Source organism: Paramormyrops kingsleyae, chromosome 14, assembly GCF_048594095.1.
Source record: "Paramormyrops kingsleyae isolate MSU_618 chromosome 14, PKINGS_0.4, whole genome shotgun sequence".
In the NCBI taxonomy this organism is placed as follows: domain Eukaryota; kingdom Metazoa; phylum Chordata; class Actinopteri; order Osteoglossiformes; family Mormyridae; genus Paramormyrops; species Paramormyrops kingsleyae.
The window spans coordinates 19554861-19575790 of NC_132810.1; the positions used below are offsets into that span (position 1 = coordinate 19554861).

Here is a 20930-nt window from a genome sequence, read left to right on the forward strand (position 1 = left end):
GATAAGGAACCGGGGGGGAACCTCTTTTTTTCTCCCACCCCCCCTTCAGAAACGCATGGTAACAGACAGCCATTTTTTGATCATTTTTGTATCAGTTCCAGCTGATTTATTTTTCTTTTTTATTGATTTTTTGTCAAGACACAGACTTCAGCATCATGACAGGTAATGATGAGCTTTTGGCAATGAACCAGCCCATCATTTGCTACAAAAATGCAGATGGTCTGTATTAAAAAGGTGTATATATTGCACAAAAAATGAGGGGAGGAGAAAAGAAAACAGTATGTGCCATAAAAAAAAATCCAGTTTCACACCTGCGATTTGGGACCCATCCACATCATCACGAGTATGATTACATAAACTCCTAACTTTACTATATTACAGTACATATACAATCTTGAAACTAATACCAGCATTGAGGTAAAGCTGCCTCAGATGCTATATGTCTCCTACAAATACTCAACATATCTGATCTACAACTGTACAAAACCTAGCTTAAAAAACCACAAAGGCATTTTTATGCAAGTTTTAAATTTAACTTAATCCTTAGACCAAGACTCCCTTGCATGCTAAAACAATCAAGAAAGGGAACAAGTGCCTGAAACTCACTGAAAGCACAGTAAGAACATTCCCTTCTTAAAGACTGTACAAAAATATGCCTGAAAATATCTTACTTTTCTTTTAAAAAGATGAGGTCTGTTATGTATCAAAACGTTTTTCTCCCACACCTGTGTTCTGGAGAGGTTTAGGCTGTTGGTCTTTTTAGAGTCAGGAGGTAAACGGAATAGGTTACCGAAAAAACAAAAATAAAAAACGCGGCATATAAATCACAAAACCCATTGTAAAGGTATGGTCCTGAAAAGTGTCCGTTCACAGATTTTGAAATCAGTCCACAGTCTTACGTTTTCAGCTCCCTGCAGTTTTAAGAGGGTAAGATGCATAGAATTTTTTCCTTCCTTTCTCTGCGGTCCGTTTTAGTTGAACAGTAATTGTAGACCTACAGGGGGAAAAATCCATAAAACCCTGTCATGCTGCCAAAAAAATGTCTGCAGTTTTTTTCTTTTATTATTTTTTTTGCACTACGGTACCAGCTTCATAAGCATCTTTAATTCCTCAAACCTCACTCCGCATCCTCCCCCGAACCCCAAGATGAACCAGAGAGGCAGGGCTAGAAACAACTTGGACAAGACATATAATTTAATTTCTTCCTCCCTGTTATTATTTGGGCTCTTAAAAAGGAAAGAGAAAAATAAAAAAAACCTAGTAAGTGAACACCAAGTCAGAAAAGTTCGCCTCCAGCCAGTCCCCGGCAATCATTTCACTCAGTTCGGGGGTGCAATAGTCTGGAAATTCAAAGTGGGAACCAAGGCTGCCCTCGCTGAACGAGTCCAAATCTTTATCCACCAGAGAGAGGGAGAGGTTTCCTGAATTCGGGTTGCCCAGCTCCGATCCTGAAGCACTGGGTGCGAAATTTAAGCTGAAGTCGAAGAGCAGGTCGTCGGCGTCCTCGCTGGAGCTGGAGGAGGTGGAGACGGACCTGGTGGAGGATGCTGGTGAAACGGACGCGGCGCATGTGGCGCTCTGCTTGGTGATGTTCTTGAAGTTGTAGAAGAGCCTGCTGGACGGCGTGCTCCGCACTTCTTCATACATGCTCGCCCCTTCTGACTCGGCGGACGAGCTCAGGGTCGGGCTGGCCGGTACTTTGGCCGCATTGCACGGCCGCGTCCGCTCCCCGTCCTCCTGCTTAATCCGGATGCGAAAGTCATCCTCGTAGTCCTCCTCGTCCTCTTCATCCGTGAGCTCGCTTTTGGAGACTTTGCTCACTTTTAAGTTCTGGAAGGCGTACTCCCCTCCGTACTCGTGGCTCGGCTTTGCACTCGCCTTACTGGTCTTTAATTTGGGGCATTTCTTGCCGGGGGTCTTGGGAATCTTGCCGCCGGATTTCTCCGGCGACTGCGCGGACGGCTTTGAGGAAACGTCGAGCTTTGGTTTTTTCTTGGGTCTGTACTTATAGTCGGGATAATCGGCCATGTGTTTCAAGCGGAGCCTCTCGGCTTCCCTGATGAAGGGAATCTTCTCGCTGTCCTTCAGCATTTTCCAGCGCTTACCCAGCCGTTTGGAGATCTCCGCGTTGTGCATGTCCGGCGACTGCTCCATGATCTTCCGCCTCTCGATTTTGGACCAAACCATGAATGCATTCATCGGTCGCTTAATGTGCCCGGTCGCCGTTTTGCACCAGTCTGGGTTCAGCGACACCGGACTGCAAGCCATGAACTCGTTCTCCTCAGTGTCAGTGGCTTCCCGGGACACGCTACTCTCCGTCTCGCTGTTCTCCGTCTGCTGTACCATGCTTGCTCCCCTTACTCTCGTAGACGCCACAGTGTCTAACAGTCCACAGCCCAGCACTTTTCTGCTTATTATAAATATATTTTTTCTCTCCGCCGACTCAATCCTCCCAAACTCCCGTACCACAAGCTCTGCACTCTTTCCAGACTTGCAAACTGCCTTCTTAACTAGTTATTAGGTTTTTCATGGCGGTTACGTCATGCACCGCCATCCAATCACGTCTCCGCACGGCTCCGCCCATCGGAGGTCGCTTTAACCCGTCCAGTCCCCGTCCAGCGTTTTCATTGGATGCCAGGTGCGCGGTGGGTGGAGTTACAGGGGGAGCGCCCTGGTCCCATGCGGTGCGAGACGGGCATATTAAGCACAAGTTAAGCAGGCGCCGTGGGGAGGATGCGAGTAGTTTTACTGTAAACCTTTAAACAGGGGACAATCTAGCTCCAGTTGGCTTAATATTTTTCCGCAGTAGCAAAACCCACGTAAGTTCAGTGTAGGCGAGGTGGCTGGATTTTCGGTAGCCGGTCGTCAGATGCAATTTCTTTTGTCAAGTGTAAAAATAATGTGGTTCAGTTGTAGAGGCAACTGAAGGTGGCGCTTGGACACTATAGCTATGCATGAGCGTGGCTGACTGCAGCAGCGTTTAATCGCTAACGTTATCCCATGCGTGGGCTATATATCCGTTCTTTTTAGTGACAGGTTTACAAACAACATCTAATCCGTTCTTCGGAATCAGTTTTTCTCTTTAACGGTGCTTTTGGGTTAATTTCCTTATTACTGATCTTAAATCCCATACGCGTAGGCGTGGACATTTGGTGGGTCCTACTGAGTCTGATGCGTGGGTCATAAGCTCGACTCTCATATGTGTGCCTTCACTTTCTGGAAGGAGCCCGCTGTTTGATTGGGGGGCTGGGTCACGATTTGATACGGTTGGCTCTTTCTGCTCCTTTATTTTTCTTGTCCCCTAGAGGGCAATACCTAACCCGTTTGAAAGAGCCCCCTTCCCCCTCCTGTCTAACGTGTGGTGTCACTGCTGATAGTGTCTCAGTGCCCTCGCCAGTAACATCTAAAGACCAGACGACTGGTCATGTCTGCGCGATGTGGAGATACTGACGAAATGCATTACAGCCGCCACGCGCTACCAGTATAGCTTAATAAGATCTGTACTTGCTTGGTGTCAGTCGCCTTCTCATTAAAACGTCTTATTTAAAACATATTTTCAGATATCATTATTTGTTCTAAGCAGCCATGGTTATGTAAATATGCAGGTAGTAACATTATTTTAAACATTCACTTATTCAGTAAGTGTCACTGTGTGATGTTATTTGTAATTGTAATTATTTATACTTAATATGCAGTTATTAATACATTTGGAGGAATTATTTTTCTGTACAGTTCCATGTAGTATACACTTTCATGTGTTCCCACTGTCGTTCACGGTCGTTAATGATTCCACGTGACGTCACGTGGGAGAGGTGAGTGGTGTGGACGGGCTTGCAAAGAGGGCCGCGAATGGGGTGCCGGCATCAGTCACAACGATCCGATGACTCGCTTATGGGCGGAGCCAGCAGAGGCGCCAGGGGTGGCCCAGACTTGCACTGAGACATGGGTTACTCACCGGGAGCTGAAGGATCCCGATCCGTTTGCGTTAAGTGCCGGGTGGGAAGACTTGGCCTTGTCTATCTGGCCCCCTCCACCCCCCCTCTAAAAAACAGCGTGAACGCTCACTGAGTTGCTCTTATTTGTTTTAAGCACTGGAATGTTAACCATGGAGTCTCAGACCTTTACACCTGGGGTCTGCTACCACCTGGCATGGACTTCACTTCCTAAGAGCTACAGAGGGTGTCTTAGGTGTGACGGGCTACAATGTAACAGCCATATGCCTGTGTGTGTCTGTGGGTGAAGGGCTGTAGGGTAAATACATTGAAAACCAGAAGAAAGAGGGAAAGAAACAGCTTGAAAGCATCTGACTTGGTCTGTATTTGCGCCCCTCTGTTTAGCTGCGACGAGGCAGCCCTCGGAACGCGGCGAGAGAGGGACTTAAACGGAGGAGAAACGCTTATCTGGAAGGGACCACAGAGGATCTGCTGCGGAAGCACTGGATCGATATTAGTCCCAGCGGAGGTGGGGGTGGCTGCTGTGGGGAAAGCAAAGGCTCAGATAGTCTCTTTAACCTGGGCACAGGTGTGCTTGTTTGGAGTTCCGACTGAGGGATTCGCAAGAAGCACAGGACAATGGGCCGGGATGTTTTGGTGTCGAATGCGGCCGGAGACGTCAGTTAGAGTCCTGCACTGCAGACCTTCTCAAATATCCCTTCTTACACCCCGGCTCAGGCATCTCCATCAACCGCCACATAGCACGTCCTCCAATCACCTGCCTGTAATCCTACTATTTGTATATTCATTATTAAAGAAAGTGCTCACTCACATTTGTATTCATATATCCTCACTGATGAGAGACTTGCATTTAAGTTTCTATAGGGTATTCTTTGTAAAACCGCTGGCTAATGCTCTCTTTTTTTTCAGGAACGGGTTCTTTTTAATGTTTTGTTTTGATTCTTTCGTACATGAGAATTTTGGGGGAAAGAAAATCACATGTCTCTGTCATGTACTACAGCTCTGTTAATTACTCCAAAAACATTCCCCTCTTTTTTTATGCAAATGCGTAGCGGAAACCGTGAATTATAACTTCTGATGTTATGTTGTAATAGAGCTACCAGCCGTGATTACACAAACCCGTTCCCCCCACGTCGAAAGCCATAAAACTCACGGAAACCCCCTACAGAGACTCCACCACCATCACACACCAAAGAGAAGGCCAGCCAGTCGCGAAAGCCACACCAAAATGCTTGAGCTGATTGCACTTACAAAGACAAAATAACAGGCCACTGATAAGTTTAGCAAACCAAACTTCACAATAAGCATCTAGTGTCAACAAAACGGCAGGACCTTCTCATCTTCTTTCTTAATTTATCAAAAACAATTCAATTCAATTTTATTTGCATAGCGCATTTTCACATTACATTGTGTCAAAGCGCTTAATATTATCCCTGCCCATTGGCCCCAGTGAGTAAGGCAGAGGAGATAGTGGCAAGGAAAAACTCCCTAGTAGGAAGAAACTTTGGGAGGAACCAGACTCGGAGGGGAGCCCAACCTCCAAGTCAATTGAGCAAGATGCCAATGTCCCAATTCATACTGTCCGAATTTTAAAATCTGAGTATGAAAGTGGGGAGCAGACATGAGTCTTTGAGTGCTTCACGTAATAGTCTTGGCTTCTTTTGAAGGTCTTCACTGATGCATCAATATCCATTCAATATATTCTTACTGTAACAGCTAAGCAGGAAGAAACATTTGCCCTTTACATTGTTCACTGTTCACGACTCAACGCAAAACCATTTTCAGGGTGTCATGTACTCCCCACCCCACCCCACCCCCTTCTCTTTTTTTTTGACACGTAGATGTTTTCACACTTTCAAGGTTTGATGCTTAGCAGATACTCGAGCCTGGAGTGTATTGTCATTAATATAAACAGTCAGCACTCGGCACCCTTGCCACGTTGACTACGTCCTTGGACCCCCCCCGCCCCACTTCTCCGAGGGCAGACCCCGTTTGGAATGTTCTGCAGTCTTCTTTAACTCCAGTAGTAATCTGCCACATGGAACCGACCGATCAAAACATTCAGTCTAAATTTTCATGTCACCTGAAGTTTGCGTTCTGCAATGAGCAAATATTTTGACTCCCCAGCATTGATTTTATACTATTTTTAGAATTTCTTCAACCAAAGGAGACAAAAATCGGTGAAACGTACGTTACTTACTTTTGTAGCTCAGGAGAAACTTTCTTATTAGTTAAACGCCTGACAGTTTTACACCTAATTATTTGCACAAGCAGACAATTTTATAAAGTGGTTCAGGGTGGGAATCACGTCTGGCACTCCGGCCGCCAAGTCGACTCTCCTAAACCAAATGCCCCCACCCCGGAGTATCACACCTCAACCGACGCCTCAGAGTTCACGGGTGCGGGGGTTGGGGGGCACCCCGTTGCCGTATGTTGCCCAAATTATACGGTAGAATTAAATGACGATGTTTGGCCGCGTTTGTTAGCGTTCAGTCTCGTAATTGTAAACATGGATACTGCCCCCTCCGAGAGTGATGACCCCCCGTAATGAGAGTGTGTTTAGTCTGGAAGCCGGGACAAATGCTGATGAATACCCCGATTGCAGCTTAACCCTTTCCCTGCAAGCTCAGATGAAACACTAAAAAGAGAATCTTCCATTTTCTAATTCACTGGTTTTTGTTGTTGTTTTATTTCAAAGCCAGGAGACCCACAGCATCAGAAATAGCAGAAACTGAGGCTAAATTGTGAAAGAAGTCTTGTAATAAATGTATATTTATTTGATCTTGGCACGTCAAATCATAAAGTAGGATTATTTTAATAAATGATTGTGTTGAATTGTGAGCCTTTTTCCCGAAAGCACTTTGAAGGCCCATAGATATCCTCTCAACCATACCGCGGATACGGTCTTGAGTTTTACAGTAGACAGCTGAGTGTGTGCAAAAATATTTATGTACCTGACAGGACCTTGTCATGGTTATGACAGAAAACAATTTGGAAGATAACATTTTATTTGAGCAAGAAATCGAGGTTCTGTTGTAACAGCGGTATTGAAATCCAACATTTGTGTTCATAAGCCTAATATCCAGAGCTCTATCTGGCCAATCTGAGTCATATTGTGACTGTCTTTTGCTCACAGAGTGCATCAGTGCTGTCGGGACCTCGGGTCCGGTCAGGGATAATGATTCAGGAGCTTCTAAACTGCACATACTGACTAATCTTTATTCTGTCTTTTTGATCTTTTACATTTGTAATGTCTCATTTTATATAGATATAATTATTTAATCTTAATTTTTCAGTGCACTTTCTTTCGCCTTTTGAAGATGAAATTTTCAATCGCATAGAGAATTTTTTTTGTATTGAAAAGACATTGTATAAACTTTTTTGATAGCTCTGTTTTTGTCTAAGCAGACTGATGGTGGAGTAGATTAGAGATGAAACAGATGTAGGATCTGTGACGACATCATGTTGTTTGTGTTTACATGGTCTGATCTAAATGCTGTTGGTTCGAACCCCACAAGGAGCTGTGCTCTAGCACCCTAAAGGAAGGTCTTAACCTGATTAGCTTCAGGAAAAATGTCTCAATGTTTAAAACTGTCTTGTAGATTAATGATATATAACATCATACTGAAATAGAGATCAGACCAAGGAGAGGAGGGTTAAGTGTTTGTAGTATTTAAATCGACATTTGACTTACTTAGTAGGCACGTTTTGAAAGAAATCCCAGTCAGTCCCTGGAGCAAGTGGGGCTTCGGGTCTTCCTCAGGGAACTAACAGTGACATCATTCCACCAACTGTGGGATTTGAATCGGCGACCTTCCAGTTACAGCTGTTAATGAGTCCTAACCCATTAAGCCACGTAGTGAAGGATGCGCCTTAATGCTGATGGGGGAAGTGTAAGAAAGTCTGAGAGACCCAGGATCACATGATGATGTTTTCTGTGGATGTGCCGAGGGTCTGATAACCCCTCCCCAGACACCTGCTTCTTGGTTCGTCATTATCAGGAGCTGGAAAACCAGTTAGGGAAAGCAAGGTGGGCATTTTGTTCCTCCCACTCAACTGGTTGCAGGCGAGAGCCAAGTATTGTTAATAACCCAGTTAGCCCAGGGGAAGATGGTTGGATTGATGGTGTGATGGTTGGCTGGTGTAGCGACGGGACTTTCAAACAGCGAGAAAGAGACACAGAAACCCCGCAGCCACAGATGTCGATTCCTCCAAACACCATCAAACAACGGAGCAAAAACAGGCTATCAGAGCATTTCTGCTCTGCAGAAATGAGCGTATTTTTATTAAAGAGGTCCTGGGAATCAGGAAGAAAAAAAAACAGGAAATGACAAAAAAAAGTGACAGACTTGATTTTAGATGTTTTTGTGCTGCAGATTTAGGTATTAAGCCAAACGTATTTCTGCTTTGGAGTAATTTCCAAAAATGGGAATAGCTATTTATATCTGCTATGGAGGACGGGAAACAAAATTTACAAATATAAAACTCCCTAGAATGGCTTAACACTCTGCCATGACACCCCCCCCCCCACCCTAGTAAGGAAGAAACGGCAAAAAAAAGCAGTTTGTGTCCTGGCCAAACTGCCGTCTTGCATCTCCAGGCTGCTCTTGCATGCTGGGTATTTTCCAGCAGACTCTGAGTCCCCAGGTTTGGGAGGAACGACACGTTTATATAGAAACTTCATATCGGCAAACCGTAACAAGGGATCAGTCATTTGCCTGGTGTTTCGAATGAATTATTCACGAATTATAATGTTACATAAATTATTAATTATCTTAAGGATTATTATGAATAAATAATCCTCAATAAATAATAAGCGGCATTAAACAATAATAAATCAGCATGATAAACACCAATATCTTCAAGCAATTTCATGGTAGTCAGCCAATCTATTGCACATAATGCCCAAGGTTTTTACTAGGTTCAACCAGAGTTAAAGACAACTGTCAATGCAGTAAGATCCCAGTCAAAGACAGTTAATGCAAGAAATCGATTTATTTCATGGAGTGACATTTGTTGACTGTCAAGCACCTGCGCTTATAGCTTCTGGTACTTGAACTTCCTGGTAGTAGAAGGTGTCGTCTTCAGCCTTCTGAAGCAGTGCAGGACCTTCTGTCTCACAATACTGTCTTAGCAAATTCTGTCATCATCTCTCTGCAATTCTACCCACTTGCCTCCTCCTTGTCATCCCCTGCTCATCCAATCCTCTGCAATGCTCACAATATTTACATTGCACCGTGTTTACATATCGTCACAATTGTATTGTCTTATTACGCACCTTAATTTGCATTTGTGTTTCGTATTTTTGTTTACAGGCGAGCTGATGGACAGGCAGAATAATGTGTTTGTTGCTTAAACTGTTAAAGTGGTATAAATAACAGGAATATGCTAATCTTTCAGTATTTTAAAACACGGTACTGTATATCACTATCAAACATGTGCATTTACACATGTTTGGAAAGGCAGTCTGAGGGAATCTCACTGCGTACCCGTACATGGCCGAAAACCTTCTAAACACCTGTCTCTGATGCACTGCTACTTCCATTAACTGGGATTATGCTTACATTAGCGTTGCAGGTTTAATCAGAAATACATTTGCAAATATTTCATAAACCACATTCCCTTGTAATCACAGCGCATCAAGACGTATTATCCATTTTACGAGATTTCCATCACCATGTCATCTCCAGGCACCATTTTTCCATGGTTACTGTGAGAAAAATGGAATCTTGGAAATAACAACTTTGTACAATGTCCCCTTCAAAAGCAGCAGTGCTATAAAACCGAATCAAGTGCGTGCTGCACAGGATCCCTTGTCAGTGAAGTAGCGAGCAGCCACTGACGGAAATGAAAGAGGATGCATGTAGTTATCCACAGTTTTTCTTTTGCTCTCTACTGTTAAATAAATCTGATAAATGGGGTATAATGAGGGCCTGTTTTTCCCCTGATCATTTAATGATCGGAACTGGCAAGATGCCTGTCGTTGTTCCTGTACCCATAAACAGCCTGTTGTGATAATTGTCAAAGGCTTGTGCACAATTGCACTTTATTAAGTAATTTTGACATGCATACGTATACACTGTTTTTTTGAAGACCGTCACTGAAAGTAGATGAGGGACTTCCCAAGACATACTATTGATCACAGTTGAACACTAAAGGTGTCTGGTTGCCGTTTTGTACACATTAATGCACTAATGTGGACCAATAGCGGCAGAAATGTAGGAAACTCCACAAGTCAATAAGACCCTGAACAGCTCTGATTATGTTCACTCAATGGATCACTTATTTATATGTAAAATAAGGTAATAAAAGATTGGATAAATAAGTAATGTGCACAACTCACAGAAACCTGAATTGTTACCCAGCATTTCCATAACACAAAAGGAAACAAACTGTCAGTATATTGAAACATTCATACAAAAAAGGTCTATTCTATTCAAAACCAGATAATAATGCAAAAAAGAACCTCTTTGGTCAGTAAGTGTACAGGAGCAGGTCCTGAAAACCAGAGGTGGAAAGATCAGGTCTTTTTTAGATTCAAGTATTTGGTTGAAAAAAAATCTTGGTTTGGATTTTTACTTTCTGGACCTGAACTTTCCACCTCTGATGAAGAGCAGGTCTGAACTCAGAAATGACAAGCTTATATTCTAAGCCTGGCTACTTCACTGGCTTCTCACTGGATCAGTCTGCACTTCTATAAGAACAAACCTAGTATTGCAGTTCCCACCTTCACTGCTGTCCTGGGGCGGGGGGCGGGGGGCGGGGGGGATCACAGTGGTCTCAGTAAATGACAGTGTCGGCCGCAACATCAATCAAGCTTCGTGCGAGGAACAAAATAAGGAGGAGCCGGCCCGTTAACCTCTAGCTAATTTGGGCCCGACCCAACCATAACTCCTCCAGGCCCGTAGATGTTAGTGCTAATGGACCGTTATCCCACTCTGCTGTCCAAGTTCAAAAGAGAAAAAAATAAGATGAAAAAACAAAACGTGAATATAACAGATCAGATAAAGCCCCCCCATTCCAAGCAGAGAAAATTCACGGACAGTTTCAGTATATATCAAATTCCATCTTATCATTGTATTTGCAACAGAAATAATAATAAAAAAAGTTTTAAATCCAGCCCTAATTGTGCGTTTCTTGAGCTAATTAGGAAGGGGAAGGGTATAAAGTTTTGAACCAAAACAGCGACAGAACAACATTCGCTGTGGAAGTTATCAAACAACTTGTTTCAGATATTTCCCCCTTGATATTCTGTCACACATGTGTCAGCATGGAGATGAGGACTCATCTGAGATCACCGTGTCTAAGATGCATCCATCACGAATGAAAACACTTCAGGTCTTGACAGGAGGCTGTTTTAAATAGGCGCAAGGGCTGAACTTTGGTACGTAAGATAGTTTTAAAAATCAATGGCGGATTTAATTTTCAAATGAAACATAAATCAATCTGCCAGGGAAGGGGCGTGGCTTGCAGTCACCTCAGAGGGGAGAGTCAGGTGACCCAGGTTCTGCTTGCTGATTGGTTAGATCTATCCCTCATTCTTCTACAATATTTATAAAGTGCTGCCAGTCAATTTTGTTTGGCTCCCAATAATTTGTACCCTGATGCAACAGCATGAAACAAACTGCCCATAGATCTTCTTGTGGTTCATCTTGCATGCTATTTTTTATTTTTATTCCTAGACCACACATTGCCAGGTTCTATTTCACTTGATCTGCATTGTACGCTATTAGGATGGTAATTCCCCCAATAAAAGTCCTGTCCACTACCCAGTCACATAATATGAGTCTGTTTGCCATCTGGACTGGAGATAATGTCACAGTATTTTACCCTGTATCTCACAAGTGTGTCTTCATATTTTATGAAAGTGTGAACAGGTATGACAGAAATTGATTTCCTTCTGCAGTGAATAGCAGTGTCTTTTCTAGAGCTATACCCTTGAATTTACAAGCTTTTTCTTAATGATACGAGTCATTTGAGTTAGTTAGGGTGAGGACTTATTAAACATGAGTCTATTGTTGGAACTAGACGGCAAAAGTCAAAGTGAAAATTTGATTTAGATATTGTAGATTACTTTTTTTGAGCCCTTCATTATATAATACCAGGAGTTAAAAAACTGGGATGGTGATAAGAAGCGAGATGATTGACGGATGGGATGCATAAAACTTTAAAAGAAAAGATAACTGGCGTTTCGGACTTGTATTTAAAACAGAATAATAATTTCCCCAGATGACCTAAATTTTTTTCTGTTTTTATTTCTTACATATGTAATAAAGCAGGGGGGTCACATGGAAGGGGACGGTGGCCACAGCTGCAAGACTGATGCCTGATAAGGATGGACAATAAGAAAAAATCAAAAATTAATCAAAGACATAGTATGTATCTGGAAAGTGAAGTGTTCTGTAAATCACTGTACTGACTCATATGTTCAGGCTAATGAATCTGCGTTGACAGTTTAACCTCATATTTGAAATTTATTTATTTTGTAACAAGGGTTGGAACTTAAGGCAATTGTCTGCGGGAAATTACGCACATTTGGCGGGAGTCGTGAATCGCGTCCTGCTGACTGAGTTACAAAAATAACACCGATAAATTAGGCAATCGTGTCTCGAATGACCAACGAAACTTCCTGAAGGTGTTCGACTAAATGAAATACATTCATCATTTCAGCTTGAACATTTAGTTGTCAAAACTTCCGCGCAAAAATGTTGGACGGTGAATGATCATCATTCATTGTCTCCAGTCTTACCGTTTAGTGACTGTCTGATACAGTCTGATTCATCTCTCTCCAGGGTCCGTGTTTTGGCCTATGATTACAGCATGAACGGTTGATGCTCTGATTCACACAGAGGAATTAAAGAGGGGTGTTAATCATATGTTGGTGGAGTTCAGGGTAAGTCAGGGAGATTACCTCTTCCACAAAGCTGTTCAACCTACTCTATGGCTGCGGATCATTTATTTAGGCAGTAGGTGTTTTGCATCTCTGAATGCATGCGTTGACTTCAGCTGGAGGAGATAGAGATGAGAAGACCCAGAGACCCACATGACACGGAGAGACCCACAATGCACCTTGATCAAGCAAGCCATGGACTAGGAGTTCTACAATCTAACAAAGATAAAAATGTGTTTTGAGAAAAACGTCTCTTTTGACCCATTTTTTTTTTTTTAGCTATTTTCAAAAGTTTACTATAATTTTTATTTCTGCAATTTTCACTTATTATAGTATGGTATATGTGTCTGTCAGCACCTTCAAAATATTATTCTTGTATCTCCAGGATGGATTTCGATGTTACAAGTGTGTTTTTTTTTAATTCAGTGACCTCCTGCCCTTCCATTTCTTCCAAGACAGACAGGAGAAATACCCAAGGCACACCTCAGAATCCGAAAAGGAGGAAGATTTTATTTGTGGATTTTTTTTTCTCTTCCCAGTTGCTCCATGGAGTCATTTTTAAACGGTCCAAATTTCTGTCGAGGCATGTCTTCCGGATTTGACTTTCCCTCCCGCCAGCTTGGAGTTCACCTGTCAAAACGTTGGCATAGTGAAGTCAGAGCAAAAGGCGTTTTGGGGAATTACTGTGACTGCCACGAGGACGCCCTTGGCCTCAGCATGATCTCACCCTCTAGACTGGTGGCCATTGGGGGAAGCTAACTGCAATGAGATCCTTTGGTGACTAGGAGTGCCGTTCTGCAAGAAAACAACGTTTTTGCAAACAGAATGGCCACAAGGCTTGTGTTTGTGAGCAGATTAGAGGTGTAAGACACGTCTGGGGAGACAATGAGCCCACTGCCTAATTTAGTTGGGGGTTAAATGACTGACAGAAAGAACATCATAACTGATGTTATCCAGGTGCAGTTCTTCGACATTTTTAAGGTAGGGAGCATAGGACAGGGGCATAATTCATATACCGTAAAATCCCGTTATAACGGACTTTAAGGGATCTGGCAAAACAGTCCGTTATATCCAAAGTCCGTAATATCCAGAGTTGCTGTATGCCCAGAACACAAGTACAAGAAGAAAAAGCGCATCTTCAACATCGTCATAGGTGGATTTGCACATTTTCTTGCTGCCATCTGCAAACTGCAAAAAAGTCTCGTACTTCTCACGGTTACTCCAGATGTCACTGACCATAGATTTACGTATACCATAGTCACGTACAATATCCGCTCGTGTTTTCTTTTTTGTTTCGAATAAAAGAACGATTTCGCGTTTGAAATCTAATGTTATAGAACGACGCTTCGTAGCAGACTTCTCAGCCATTTTGAAAATAATTATTGGTGCCTATTTATAGAGCGTAACTATTAATAATCCCGATTACATATCTGCGCTGGATATCACCAGCACACCATGCGCCTTGTAGGCGGAGCCTGCAAGTCCGTTATTTTCTAACAAAAGTACAGCTAAAAGTGGCCCTGGCAACCAAATTGTTTGTCCGTTATAAACGAAATTCCGTTATATGCGAGTCCACTATATCCGATGCTTTTTCTGCATGTTCGTAAAGGCACACGGCCGTGACCAGTGGACGTCATCGTTATAGACAATATTCCGTTATAAGCGAGTCCACTATAATGGGATTATACTGTAGATGGGCCAATGTTATCATTAGCCAATTATATGTTTTGAGGGGCCAATCAGCTTTCAGCTGAGACCAGTGTCCCTGTGGCTCCGCCCCATATGCATCCCTGCGGTTCCCACTACCTCCAGGATTTTTTGGCAGCCATTGAGGCAGACTGTGAGGGCCTTGTATTGTACTGAATACTGGCGTGCTGAGTTGAATACTTCTGTATGATGTCACGCTAAGACGTCCTGTGTTTGCTGGTGCCATCTTTCTGTGGTCTCTGTCTGTTGGCAAATGCCCATATTATTCACTCTGATATGATGTTAAGTGTTAAGAACTTGGACACGTAAACCCACGCATAGCGAGGCCAAGGTAGTCTGACAGTAAAAAGAATTGTGGGGGGGGGGGGGGGGGGGGGTGGTGAGCAATCGCTTGTAGCGGCTCGTTTAGGATTATGACTCAATCACAACAGCTTACAGTACTTAAGTAATTAGATTAAGGCAGGATATGTCAATAGGAGTCACTTGCAGGCACACGAGGGGAATGACTTAAGAAGAGAATACTTACATCTTTTCTCACTCTTAAAAGCAGATCTTCAATATTTAATTTCTAAAAGGCAGGGTAAAGGGAAAAATCATTGACCTTAAACAATATGGTCAGAGGTCAGATTGTGCATATGGCATTGGAAGCATGCTTATTAAAAAAAAAAACAACGGCTATAATTCTGAATATCAGGGTCCTCAAGGCCTGTCGAAGGTAATGACATTAAAGAAACGTGTTCCATAATCACTTAGCTGTGAACGACCAAAAGAAAACAAGTCTAGTCTGGCAGCTAACTGGTTTGACCAGGTGTAATATGACAGCACGCTAAACCATCTAAAGTAACTAACCTCCACTAAAACACGTACAGTCGCGGATGTATTTACAGTCGTTAACTGGTCAGCAATAACTACATACTAGCCTGTTTGTTGTTATATGTTGTTAAAAGGTAAAATCATTCAGCTTTAGGACAACACAGTGTCTGATTTTTTCCTGCGGGGCTTTATTTTGGGACGGGCAACATCTAGAGACGCACCTTCGAGAATGTGTCTTGTGTCTGAGGTGTTGCTGAGTTGTGTTGTTTTGCAGCTCCTATTCTTGGGCTGCCTATTAAAGAGGTATAAGGGCTCCTTATAACCAGTGACCTCAACCCCATTACCCCTTACAAGTCTTTTGCCGGTGCACGTGCAGCTGCAGCGTTAAGGTACTTAAAGGTACTAATGGTGATTACGGCACTATTCCGTGTGCCTGTGTTGGACAATTTGTATTTCTGTGGAAATGGCAGGTGTTCGGTCAGCATGGGGTAATCGAGCAAGCGAAGAACGTCGTCCAAAGAGCGCGCCAATGCATTCGCAGATGTTCTTTATTAACATTATGAATTTAATCCTTGGTCCCATGGAACCGTGTAAAAAAAACAAAAAAAAACAACATACTGCAATGAAAATGTTCAGCTATGGAATTTGGATGTCCGTGATGTTTCCTGGACATTAGACAGCCATAGAGGGCGGTTTCTAGGGACTTGTATGTGTCTGGCAACCCGTAACGGTGGAGGGACTAGAGAATACTGCCTGATAATGACCACGTAATTCCTGTCAGTCTTGGTCCATTGTTTATCCATTCAACCATCCATTCCATTTTCCTCAATCGCTTATCCAGTGCAGGCTACTGGTGAACCTGGAGTCTGTCCCAAGATTTTTTGGGCACATGGCAGAGAGCATTGTGGCTGGGATGCTAAGATTTTTATATATTTTATATTAAATATTGGTGACAAATTAAGACATTTTATACACATTATAAACATATTGAGTATATAAAGAGGTACTTTGCATATGAATATTTTTTTCGTCTTTGTGTCTGTTCATCCTAATGTCTGTTTCCACGTACTGTATGGTGACCTTTGACCTTTTGGGCCTGCCTAATTTTTATTCAGGGGCTTTTATGGCACTCGCTGATGATGATTACGTGTCCCAGGGAGGTGCCTACGTCTGTAAATACCACGCACAGGGGAAGCGTCTAATCGCTCTGCGGCTAAGGCCTATAACCCAGGCCATCTGAAGAGGAGCATAATGATCGACCAGGAGAAATAAATGCCCATCCCACAAAAAGAGTGGGATCTTTCATTATGTTGACGTCTCCGAGAAATACTGCTAAGATCCTCCTTGTGTCTTCCTGTCATTATCACGTTATGACTGCGGGGTCCAGGCCCTTCCAGCTAAGGTTTCAGAAGCTGTCATGGGACAGGGAAGCCTGAGATCCCATTGGACAGGGAAGCTTGAGATCTCATTGTAAGGGGAAGCCTGAGATCTCATTGGATGGGGAAGCGTGAGGTGTCATTGGACGGGGTAGCCTCAGAGTTCATTGGACAGGGAAGCCTGAGATCTCATTGGACAGGGAAGTTTGAGATTTCTGATAGAGCTAGGTTCCAAGTTCCTTTTGTATGGGGTTTAAGACATGTTGACACATGGCCATTTGCTCAAAAACTCACACTCACTCAAAAAAAAGCATCAGGAACCAACCATCCAGCTTCTTGGCGCAGAGTAACCTCATAACATGATAATCAGGTACATTTTCCATAGATCCTACATATTTCACTTTATGAGAAGGATACATCCTCCAACTTGCTTCTTATTTTCTATTTGTACTTGCATTATAACATTTCTAACCAATAGAGTTTGTTTTGGGCTTTTTATTATCTTTATTTAGGCTAAAGTATCTTATAAATACCTCAAGGTCCAGGATAAGCAGTGAGAAGATAAGATTTAAAAAATCCAAATATATATGCATTAATACAGTTTCAGAGAATCTCAGCGAATATCTGGGACGAGAATCAGACTCATGGCTCCATGAATCTCATTTGGGGTGTTGAAAGCGCTAGATGATGCACTGGTTTCCATTTGCTGGGATTCTCAACAGATGTCGGGGAGGGAGTGGGAGCAAGGAAGGACTGCTGCAGGTAGTTTGGCCATAAAGGGCATGTGCTCAGAGCCTGAAGGTTGCTAGTTCTGTGCCCCCAGGTGGTCCTGTTGAAACATGTTTTTTCAGTTAGACGCTCAACCTGGAACGTTTCACTAAATATACTGCTGTATATACTGTCAAAAAAAGAGTTAGTTAACGGCCAGTATCATATGCAGTATGTAATAACAAGAGGAAATGATCTGGCTCGTTAGTACCTAGTAGAAAGTTAACATTATTTTTTATTCATTATCTGGATTCATCTCTGATTTCCCAGAAGATGATAATCTCTTTTTTATTGGCCAACTCTGGCCAGGAATGTGGTTTGAAAACAAAAATTTATTACAGCCAACTCACTGGATCAGGAACCAGAGGGATCATCAGGAGTAATAAGTCTGCAGTATATTTCCTGCGGTATAGGAAGCATAGAGCGAGTAACATCATGCTCCGGTCACATGACTTATTTTTGCATATTTATTGCATGTGTGAATGTTGTATGACCTGATGTATTACAGGTCAGTACAGAAAAATTAGACTGAATGATGTCCAGACATTGACTTGTGAGCCACTTAAAAATAATTCATTTTTGCGTTTTTTTCTCCAAATGTTTGATTTTTAGTTTTGACTTATAGACATAATCTTGGATTGGTGATGTATAAAGGGAAAAAATGTATCAAATGATATAAAAATGGATTGTCCATGACTGAAAATATCTGCCGATGTTCCATGCATACAAACTGATCACTGCTCCTTTGTTCTCCCGAAAAATGGCGCCCTCTGATCTCAGGAGACGTTCTCTCTCCTGAGTCCTGCATTTCAAGGCCATAAGATTTATGCACTCGGTGTTTGATCTCGATGAAAATGGCACCACCTGCCTCGTGTCCTCCTGACTGACACGGTCGCTAACTTGCCATCAACAACATCCTTCGGCTGCGAAAGGACAGGATCCTTTTTACTGTTTGAGGTTTCCAGTTTCCAACTTCCAATGAATTCTTGGAGCGGGAAAAAGGTAAATAGTAGCCTAGATGGTGGCAAATTACTCCATAGGAATTGTGCAGACTGCTAGCCACAAGATACGTTTCACATAGCGGTTAAAGGAACACAAAAACATTTATTATGAAAAACTCCTGCTGCATTCAACATAAGGATCAGTGTGAAGATATCAAATTTCTTTGGTCCTCTCCAATACCAGCCAACATTAGAGAAAAGACTACAACAAGATTCAATAAAATTACAGACTTAAATCAAACCCCTGTATTAAAACTTTTTAAAAATCCATTTTACAACAAATAGTCCTTTTAAGTTTTAATGAACAGATTTTTCTTTCGTTAAGTAATTAAAATATCCCTGGGAGCGGCAAAACTGTTCAGACTCATTTTGACAATTATCCCTTTTTAATATTTTCTGTAACATTTTCCTGTTTCAGCCCAGTAAATTAATTAGCCAATCAGAATCAGAATTGAAACGCCCCTTTTACTGGGAAAATCCAATCCTTATTTGTCTTTGCACAAGGTCAAGTTTAGCACAGTTACACTGGAAGTAGGACAGGAAGTAGGGAATAAGGTTATGTGGAATTGGTGTATGGCTGAACTCTTTATTGATTTTCCTCTTCAACCTCCAGACATGTGAGTCTTTTACAACTGTGGCAAAGCACAGCACAGCTTTTATGCTCCTTTGGTGTTGACATACTGCTCTCTATTCACTTAACATAGAATCGCTTGTGATGGCTCTACAATCCTTTGTAAAATGCCCTTAGTTCCACCTGGCAAATGGTCCAATAGTCAACCCCCAGCGAGGCAGTAAACTCTCCAAGTTTTCAACAGCTCAGAGGGAGATGATGTTGGGCTTAATAAGCCCCAGGACCTGGGAAACCAACTTACATAAGTCTCCCAATTACAAATATGTGTTTTATTTTGGCTGCTGAGTTCACAGTGAATCCATGTGCGCTGCACATGTCCAGTGATTGTGCATCCAAGGAACTTTAGCAAAAGAAAAAGAATACATGAAAAAAATGACATAATCCAGTTTGAAATGACATCATGTTTTACTGAATTTAACTCTTAACATCTATATTTAGCACCAAATATAAAAACTTGTATTCTAGTATTCCTAAAACACTGTACCAGCCAACATCTCTGCATTGCCCTAGGAGAACCTGAAAACTCACATGGACAGAAATGTGTAAAAAAGCAAAACAAAAAAAACTGAAAATACACTATGAGGTACTTGTACGTTTCCCATCATGCACTGCTACCTTGAAAAACCCCAAATCTGCTTTTTACTGCTTGTACTAGGAGAAGGCTTTGGATTTGAAATCTTTTCATTGGTTTTAAATATAGCCATCAAAAGAGAGGCTCATTGAGGCACGGTGACATTGCCGGTGCTCCTCACCTTTCATGTGTCCCTTTGATTATTTTGACAATGCCAAATGGATCTATAATGGGAACACAGGAACGTCTCCGTTTCATCACGGGGAGTCAATTTGTCGTGAGGGCTACATCTCAACCTGGGCCAGATGTCCAATCTGAGACAGCGGACGCGTAGGGAGGAATTCACTTGCATTTCGCTGTAAAAGACCTTTTTATGTCCTTATAGCTCTTGCAAATAGGTTTTCAGATAAAAGAGGACTAAAAAATATACTCCTGCAGAATTAACACTTGAGGAAAAAAAGTCTAACGTCTCTTCTATTTAAATGAACTAAATAAAAGTACAGATTTAGATGCCGGTCGAATGTGAAGTATTGTTTTGATAATGTACACTGGTTTTCTTATGTTTCCAGAATTACTGGAATTGATGTCGTTGAAATGAACAGGATAAAAAGTATTTAAAAAAAACTCAATAAAGCAAACACAAGGAAAGGAGAAGCAGGGCAGCTGCACACAAACCAGGCAGTTTAATTAGCAGCAGTAGGGAGCGTCGCTCCGAAGCCCCCAGTCGCTCTCTGGCCATGATGATCTGAGCACATGCGCTGGCATTGAGGTCGGAGCGTGCCCCCGACGGCCCCCTCATGGGGGCCCCATGCCGGGCAATGAGCAGGACACTGTCAGGCGAATATTCCCCCGGCCTTGCGGACGGCACCGCAACGACCACACCGTGGTCTCGCAGCTGGCTGCCAGGCATTTGCTCGGGCTGCGATTAAACACTGCAGTTCTGCTGAATAGGAGGAGAATTTAAAAATGTGTTTTCTCCCGCAAAAAAAAAAAAAATAACCACACACGCACGCACAAAAAACCCAAAGCACCTGTAGTTTTCATCTTGGAACTCAAGTGCTGGAAGCAAGCAATCACTGGCGAGCTGTTGACTTTGCTCTGGTGCCGAACCACCGCTATAGAAATATCAATTAAACGTGGAACACCTTGAGTCACCTCGGGTCACCTCTGACCCCAAAGTGTTTCCAGCAGGTAAGCACAGCATGTTTCCTGGTCTGAGA

The 20930-nt window shown here is 42.6% G+C and overlaps 1 protein-coding gene across 1 annotated transcript; it reads right to left on the minus strand.

Moving 5' to 3' along the window:
* Nucleotides 1–346: 346 nt before the first annotated feature.
* Nucleotides 347–2510, minus strand: sox11a (SRY-box transcription factor 11a). The gene has a single exon (XM_023839111.2). The coding sequence runs from the start codon at nucleotides 2344–2346 to the stop codon at nucleotides 1258–1260; it is 1089 nt and encodes a 362-aa protein (XP_023694879.1). The 5' UTR covers nucleotides 2347–2510; the 3' UTR covers nucleotides 347–1257.
* Between the last annotated feature and the right edge of the window lie 18420 nt (nucleotides 2511–20930).

Coding starts and splice junctions, on each gene's coding strand:
- sox11a (XM_023839111.2), bottom strand. CDS start 2,346: ATGGTACAGCAGACGGAGAACAGCGAGACGGAGAGTAGCGTGTCCCGG.